Consider the following 9259-nt stretch of genomic DNA (forward strand, 5'->3'; position numbering starts at 1 on the left):
TCCCCCCCAATATATCACTGGAAACATAACTGTAATTTCAATAATATTAATAATACGCAATGAAAACACTTGTGCTGATTAAAGACACTTAATAGCACGTTTTTAAGTTTCAAAAATTGCGACCCCCCCGCCCTTTGCCTCACAAATCAAATCAAATTCAAATCAAATGTATTGGTCACATACACATGGTTAGCAGGTGTTAATGCAAGTGTAGCGAAATTAGTAATGTAGGTTATGAAAACATAAAGTGGCATTGTTTAAAGTGGCTAGTGATAAATTTAATTACATCAAGATGGCAAGATGCAGTAGATGGTATAGCGTACAGTACATACATATGAGATGAGTAATGTAGGGTAAGTAAACATTATATATATATAAAGTGGCTAATGATAAATTGATTACATCAATTTTTCCATTATTAAAGTGGCTGTTGTTGAGTCAGTATGTTGGCAGAAGCCACTCAATGTTAGTGATGGCTGTTTAACAGTCTGATGGCCTTGAGATGGAAGCTGTTTTTCAGTCTCTCGGTCCTCACTTTGATGCACCTGTACTGACCTCGCCTTCTGGATGATAGCGGGGTGAACAGGCAGTGGCTCGGGTGGTTGTTGTCCTTGATGATCTTTTTGGCCTTCCTGTGACATCGGGTGGTGTAGGTGTCCTGGAGGGCAGGTAGTTTGCACCCGGTGATAAGTTGTGCAGACCTCACTACCCTCTGGAGAGCCTTCCGGTTATGGGCGGAGCAGCTGCCGTACCAGGCGGTGATACAGCCCGACAGGATGCTCTCGATTGTGCATCTGTAAAAGTTTGGGAGTGTTTTTGGTGACAAGACAAATTTCTTCAGCCTCCTGAGGTTGAAGAGGCGCTGCTGCGCCTTCTTCGCCATGCTGTCTGTGTGGGTGGACCATTTCAGTTTGTCCGTGATGTGTACGCCAAGGAACATAAAACTCTCCACCCTCTCCACTACTGTCCCGTCAATGTAGATAGGGAGCTGCTCCCTCTGCTGTTTCCTGAAGTCCACGATCATCTCCTTTGTTTTGTTGACATTGAGTGTGAGGTTATTTTCCTGACACCACACTCCGAGGGCCATCACCTCCTCCCTGTAGGCCGTCTCGTCGTTGTTGGTAATCAAGCCTACCACTGTAGTGTCGTCTGCAAACTTGATGATTGAGTTGGAGGCGTGCATGGCCACGCAGTCATGGGTGAACAGGAAGTACAGGAGAGGGCTGAGAACGCGCCCTTGTGGGGACCCAGTGTTGAGGATCAGCGGGGTGGAGATGTTGTTACCTACCCTCACCACCTGGGGGCGGCCCGTCAGGAAGTCCAGGACCCAGTTGCACAGGGCAGGGTCGAGACCCAGGGTCTCGAGCTTAATGAAGAGTTTGGAGGGTACTATGGTGTTAAATGCTGAGCTGTAATCGTTGAACAGCATTCTTACATAGGTATTCCTCTTGTCCAGATGGGTTAGGGCAGTGTGCAGTGTGATTGCGATTGCGTCGTCTGTGGACCTATTGGGGCGGTAAGCAAATTGGAGTGGGTCTAGGGTGTCAGGTAGGGTGGAGGTGATATGGTCCTTGACTAGTCTCTCGAAGCACTTCATGATGACGGAAGTGGGGCGATAGTCATTTAGCTCAGTTACCTTCGCTTTCTTGGGAACAGGAACAATGGTGGCCCTCTTGAAGCATGTGGGAACAGCAGACTGGGATAGGGATTGATTGAATATGTCTGTAAACACACCAGCCAGCTGGTCTGCGCATGCTCTGAGGACGCGGCTGGGGATGCCGTCTGGGCCGGCAGCCTTGCGAGGATTAACACGTTTAAATGTTTTACTCACGTGGGCTACAGAGAAGGAGAGCCCGCAGGTTTTGATAGTGGGCCGTGTCAGTGGCACTGTATTGTCCTCAAAGCAAAGAAGTTGTTTATTTTGTCTGGGAGCAAGACATCGTGGTCCGCGACGGGGCTGGTTTTCCTTTTGTAGTACGTGATTAACTGTAGGCCCTGCCACATACCTCTCATGTCTGAGCCCATGAATTGCGACTCTACTTTGTCTCTACATTGACACTTAGCTTGTCTGACTGCGGATGCTTTAGTCCAGGTCTGGGAGGAGATCCCTCAGGAGACCATCCGCCACCTCATCAGGAGCATGCCCAGGCGTTGTAGGGAGGTCATACAGGCACATGGAAGCCACACACACTACTGAGCCTCATTTTCACTTGTTTTAAGGACATTACATCAAAGTTGGATCAGCCTGTAGTGTGGTTTTCCACTTTCATTTTGAGTGTGACTCCAAATCCAGACCTCCATGGGTTGATAAATTGGATTTCCATTGATTATTTTTGTGTGATTTTGTTGTCAGCACATTCAACTATGTTAACAAAAAAGTATTTAATAAGATTATTTCTTTCATTCAGATCTAGGATTTGTTGTTTAAGTGTTCCCTTTATTTTTTTGAGCAGTATATTTCTGTATAGACAGGAGTAGGCTAATTAGACTATATCATTTTGCCAATTCAATTTAATTTAGGACGCGCCACCTATGCATCACTTAAAAACATATCAGCCATTTGCTATTCGTGTGCAGGCTTGGGATGACGTTTTTTTGTGGGCCATACTAAATAAAAAATAAATCCACCTATAGGCTATAATATAATATATGTAAGACCAGATAGTCTGATGGGTGAGAATATTATCAAGTGCTGGTCAAATTGTGAATGAGAAACTGATTAAGTGTTTGCAGCCTACACAAGAAACAGAGCAGAGCTCATGCCATTTATGCAACTTTTTTCAAATCATCCTTAAGAGTCCCATCATGCAGCCTTAGAATGCATAAAAAATCTAAACATATTGACTAGTGTTTGCATCACAACTAATGTTGCATAAATAACTCTAAATTAAACATATAGGAGGACATGTTTCTTTGTAAACCACTCGACAAAGAATAGCCTAGTGTGCACTCCCTCAGGAAATCGTTTGGAGAAAATATCCTTTCTATTTTATCGTTCCATTGTATCATTCATACTATACAATAATATAAAAATAATGCCAAGGAATTCAAAGCAAATCTTGTCTGCTATAGTGAACAAAAATATAAATGCAACATGCAGCAAATTCTAATATTTTACACAGTTATATTCATATAAGGAAATCAGTCAGTTGAAATATATTCATTAGGCCCTAATCTATGGATTTAACATGACTGGGAATACAGATGTGCATCTGTTGGTCACAGATACCTTAAAAAATAATAAGCCTCGCAATGGGCAGGATCTCATCATGGTATCACTGTGCATTCAAATTGCCATCGATAAAATGCAATTGTGTTCATTGTCCATAGCTTATGCCCATGCCATAACCCGACTGCCACCATGGGGCACTCTGTTCACAATATTGACATTAGCAAAATCAGCCCGGTTGGACATACTGCTAAATTCTCTAAAACGACATTGGAAGTGGCTTATGGTAAAGAAATTAACATTCACTTCTCTTCCCAACAGCTCTGGTGGACATTCTTGCAGTCACCATACCAATTGCAAGGTCCCTCAAAACTTGAGATCTGTGGCATTGTGTTGTGTGACAAAACTGTACACTTTAGAGTGGTCTTTTACTGTCCCCCACACAAGGTGCACCTGTGTAATGATTGTGCTGTTTAATCAGCTTCTTGATATGCCACACCTGTAAGGTGGATAGATTGTCTTGGTAAAGGAGAAATGCTCGCTAACAGGGATGTAAACAAATTTGTGCACAACATTTGAGAGAAATAAGCTTTTTGTGCATATGGAACATTTCTGTGATCTTTTATTTCAGCTCATGAAACATGGGACCAACACTTTACATGTTGCATTTATATTTTTTATACTTTTTATATTTATACTTAAAAAAATTATTTATACTTTTATTTTTATATACTTAAGTATATTTTAGCAGTTACATTCAGTTTGATACTTAAGTATATTTTACTGGGTGACTTTTACTCAAGTATGACAATTGGGTACATTTGCCAATATATATATATATATATATATATATATATATATATATATATATATATATACACACATACAGTGGGGAGAACAAGTATTTGATACACTGCCGATTTTGCAGGTTTTCCTACTTACAAAGCATGTAGAGGTCTGTAATTTTTACCATAGGTACACTTTAACTGTGAGAGACGGAATCTAAAACAAAAATCCAGAAAATCACATTGTATGATTTTTAAGTGCACGTATGATAAAAATTACAGACCTCTACATGCTTTGTAAGTAGGAAAACCTGCAAAATCGGCAGTGTATCAAATACTTGTTCTCCCGTACAGACAGTATGGTGACTGTTTAACAGTCTGATGGCCTGGGGATATAAGCTGTTTTTCAGTCTCTCAGTCCCAGCTTTGATGCACCTGTACTTTCTCCGCCTTCTAGATGGTAGCCCGGTAAACAGGCAGCGGTTCGGGTGGCTGAGGTCCTTGGTGATCTTCTTAGCCTTCCTGTGACATTGAGTGCTGCAGATGTCCTAGAGGGCAGGCAGTGTGCCCTAGCTGACGAGTTGGAGAGCCCTGTGGTTTGCGGATGGTGCAATTGCCTCAACAGGCTGTGATACAGCCCAACAGGATGTACTCAATGGTGCATCTGTAGAAGTTTGTGAGGGTCTTAAGGACCAAGACAAATTTCTTCAGCCTCCTGAGGTTGAAGAGGCGCTGCACTTTGTAACACAATAAAATGTAATGAAATCCAAGGGGGGTGTAGAATTTCTATAGGGACTGTAAATGAGGACATTTGTTAATCATTTTATTACATGTACCTTTTGCAAAAGTACAATAACGTATCTTGGGAAAATATTGGTTGATCTAAGCATTGTTTCGCTAGGCTAATTTGGGTAATCTGGCTGGTGGAGAAAAGTCTACTGACCTACTAACCTAATCAAATACCATAGAATTCTGGGTGACATGTCATACACATCAGGTAGGCCTCTGCGCTTCAGCAAACAAAGGAAAATAGGAGGGGTGCTCAACAATAATGTAATATAGAATACCCACTCACTAATGAATGTGCAGGTAGACATTTATTTTCATGAATCTTGCCTTGGAGGACTAAGCGATTTCCACTAGATGGGTCAGCTGCAATGTCAAAATTGGCTATATCGTAAAAAGTCATGAAAAATTAGGTTAGGGTTAGCGGTGTGGTTAAGGATAGTGTTAAGGTTTAAGGTTTAAAATCATATTTTACTACTTTGTGGCTGTGCCAGCTAGTGATCACTCTGCAGAGCTGTCTCCAAGGCAGGATTCATGACAATAAATGCCAACCTGCGATGAATGCTCCCATTGTTAACAATGCACAGTAAAACAACATTGGCGTTCATCAGCGTGCAGGTATATTTTCAGTATTTCTTAAGTACATTTTTTGTACCCAGCACCTATAAGTCATTAGATGTGTGTACACTACATTTGAAATGAGTGCTCAATAACAAGGACAGGAATCCAAAAAAGGTTTACCCAATAAGAAATATTAGAATGCTTAGGCTTCGTTCCATGAGATGGACAGAACAGGTATACTGACGTGGAATTCAAACTTTCTGTTTGAAAAGGAAACTCTAGCACACTTGCTTTTTTTTGTCAAAATACCACCATCAATGTTTAGTACCAGATCCATGAAACACATTATGGAGCATAAAATTGAGGGCAACATTTCCCACCTGACAGGTGTCTTTATGAGAGGAAAATGTTTCCCAAGTATTTTTTTTTCTACCAAGTCTGCAAAAATGTTTTATTTCAACATTACCCTATTTGCCAGGTGTGTCATTGTTAATAACTACCATAGTACTGATAGCTATGTGCTTTAACCAACATTGATATTGGAGCATTGCCAAACCTTAACATATAAGTACCTCAAGGAAGCAACGTTCAACAGATCCTCACTGAGACCTCACTACAACAGTCATGATGTACCAGGCTTTTCTGCTGACGATCCCTCTACTGATGGTTTTTCAGACGTCATGCATAAACCCTTCACCGCTTGATTCTGTAAAAATGATTGAGCAGGCAAGAGCTCCAAAAGTTAGCTTGAGCCGTCTTGGTGAGCTAAGAAATAGGGCTAAATTCATTGGCAGAAGCTGCAAGGAAGTGAAGGACCGATATGGTCAAGCTGAAGACGGTCTGTACTACCTGACCACATCTACTGGGGTGGTGTACCAGACCTTCTGTGACATGACCACAGCGGGCGGCGGCTGGACTCTGGTGGCAAGCGTGCATGAGGACAACATCTACGGGAAGTGCACAGTTGGCGATCGTTGGACCAGCCAGCAGGGCAACAATGCCAACTGGCCAAAAGGGGAAGGCAACTGGGCCAACAGGAAGACTTTTGGAACAGTCGAGGCAGCCACGGACGATGACTTCAAGAATCCTGGCTACTACGACATAGATGCAGAAGACATGTCGGTGTGGCACGTTCCCAACAAAACGCCCTTTTACCACTGGAACCTGGCTGCGATCATGCGCTACCACACTGAGAGGCGCTTCCTCCATCTGTACGGAGGAAACCTGTACTACCTCTTCCACCGCTACCCGGTCGAGTACAACGTTGGGGCACACCTGTCCGACAATGGACCCTCCATTCCAATAGTGTATGACCTCGGGGACAAAGAGTCCACCAAAATGTTCTACGGCCCTAACACTAGAGGGGAGACTGAGGGAGGCTTCATCAGTTTCAGAGCCATAAACCTTGAACGGGCGGCAACAGCCATCTGCTCTGGGGTCAAACCCAAAGGCGGTGAGGTTGATGCATACTGTATTGGTGGTGGTGGGTTTTTCCCTCAGGGTAATCCTCTTCAGTGTGGGGATTTCACCTCCTTTGCCTGGAATGGCTATGGGACCAATGTAGGTTGGAGTGCATCAAAACAGATGCTGGAGTCAGCTGTGTTACTCTTTTATCGCTAATTCACAGTGCATTTACTTTTCTTTGAATGTTTCATAGATTGATTGATAGATTTTTGGGTAAAACAATTCGTACAGTTTTAAATGAAAAGTACATTTAAAAGTAATTTTGGTAATAATATTTTTTATCTATTCATTCCATTACTATAAGGAAATAGCATAAAGCAATAACCATTCCATCTATCATAAAAATATTTGCATCTCATACAATCATTAAATGCTTATAGCTGATAGTCACAAGTATTATTATGTCATGTGAGGCCCTTAATAACTGAATTAGGGTAAGGTTACTGTCAACCACTTTGTGACACCTGTTGTGTTGGGGTGATGGGCGCTGTAAATTCAGTGTATGGATTGTGTGTGTTTGTTTGATCATTCTTACTGCAGTAATGTAACAATAAAGTGGTCTATGGATCTGAGAACATTAAATGAGCCTACTGTACTTTTTCATTATAATATTTCTTTTTTGGTGGGTGGGTTAAGATGAACTTACCTTTTGTCAAGGAGGGAGAGAGAGATGGAGAGGACATATTCTGAGGAGAGAGGGGAAAAAACAGAGAGAGGAGAGAGCTATAAGGTGAGAGAGAGAGAAATAAATAAATAAAGAGAATCAGAAGGAGGGGGAGACGAAAGGACATAGAGAGGACTTGTTCTGAGTGCTGTAATGATGCCCCATTGTTTTGACACAACTAGCTACACTCAACAACAAAAAATGCTGGGTTGTTTGAACGACCCAACTGCTGGTTTGCAGGGATTGTGTCACTTAGTTGGGTTTTCTTTAATAAGAGCAAGGTTCTGATCTTAATGCTGGGTTATTGATGTTGAGCTATTGAGATATGACCCAGTGGGTGGATTATTTCTCCCACAAATGTAGAAGATCAATGTGATCCAGCAAGCTCGTGAATGAGGATTGTTGGAGCTGTGTACCATACAGTGCAGCTGGCACTGAGTGGAATGACTTTTAGACAGGCAAATGGGCAAGGCTTTGTGGCTGACCAAAAACGGTAAGTAAAAAAAACAGCTAGGAATAAATGACCTAGCTATCATAATTACATATTATCTCAGTAATTGACAATTTTATATAATCATAGCTAGCAAACTACTTATCTAACATTTTCTAATTTAGCTGGCTAGCAAGCTATTTTCCTGTGCTGTGTGTGGTACTTAACATTTTAAGTTTGGTTGTATTTTTTTAATCCTAATTGTTTCTGAATTGGCTAGCTAGCTGGGGATACCTAGTCAGTTATACAACTGAAATGTGTCTTCCGCATTTAACCCAACCTCTGAATCAGAGATCGACATAGTCGGCATATCAGGCTGCGTGGCCCTGATACTAAAGACTGCATGGCCCTGATACTAAAGTCTGCATGGCCCTGAAACTAGAGGCTGCATGGCCCTGATACTAAAGGCTGCATGGCCCTGATACTAGAGGCTGCATGGCCCTGATACTAAAGTCTGCATGGCCCTGATACTAAAGGCTGCATGGCCCTGACACTAGAGGCTGCATGGCCCTGATACTAAAGTCTGCATGGCCCTGATACTAAAGACTGCATGGCCCTGATACTAAAGGCTGCATGGCCCTGACACTAGAGGCTACATGGCCCTGATACTAAAGTCTGCATGGTCCTGATACTAGAGGCTGCATGGCCCTGATACTAGAACCTGCATGGCCCTGATACTAGAGGCTGCATGGCCCTGATACTAGAGGCTGCGTGGCCCTGATACTAGAACCTGCATGGCCCTGATACTAGAGGCTGCATGGCCCTGATACTAGAGGCTGCATGGCCCTGATACTAGAGTCTGCATGGCCCAGTTACTAGAGGCTACACTCGGTACACCACCAGTGTACTGAGTGCAGGTATCTACATATTGAAATGAAAGTAGTGTCTCAAATGGTTATCCATTTTGGCTGTCCCCTAAAACCTTGTTGTCTTTATTCCCCAGATACTAAAGACGACATGGTCCTGAGAGGGCTTTTCCCACCACCAGTGTAACAAGTTGGAAACAAGACTGTCCACCCAAGCATTGATGAGCGCAGAAAGTCATAATGTAGCGTAAGTATAATGAATCATATTTTATATGTAATACTGTATACCATGTTCTGATACCACACTGTGTATACCACACTGTGTGTGTGTGTGTGTGTGTGTGTGTGTGTGTGTGTGTGTGTGTGTGTGTGTGTGTGTGTGTGTGTGTGTGTGTGTGTGCGTGTGTGTGCTTGTGCAAGAGTGTTGCGAGTATCTTGATTATTGTTCAACATTTTATACTCATATTCTCTAGTCACCAGGCTGGAACCAATATGGCTGAATATCTCCGCTAAGCGACCAAAAGAACAAAAGAC

General features: G+C 42.5%; 1 protein-coding gene across 1 annotated transcript; it reads left to right on the forward strand.

Annotated features, from left to right (window-relative positions):
• The first annotated feature begins 5909 nt into the window (after window positions 1-5909).
• LOC115173763 (intelectin) lies at window positions 5910-7347 on the forward strand. The gene has a single exon (XM_029732132.1). It carries the CDS (start codon window positions 5926-5928, stop codon window positions 6919-6921), a length of 996 nt encoding a protein of 331 aa, XP_029587992.1. The 5' UTR covers window positions 5910-5925; the 3' UTR covers window positions 6922-7347.
• The last annotated feature ends 1912 nt before the right edge of the window (window positions 7348-9259 follow it).

The sequence above is a fragment of the Salmo trutta genome, chromosome 34 (genome assembly GCF_901001165.1).
Source record: "Salmo trutta chromosome 34, fSalTru1.1, whole genome shotgun sequence".
In the NCBI taxonomy this organism is placed as follows: domain Eukaryota; kingdom Metazoa; phylum Chordata; class Actinopteri; order Salmoniformes; family Salmonidae; genus Salmo; species Salmo trutta.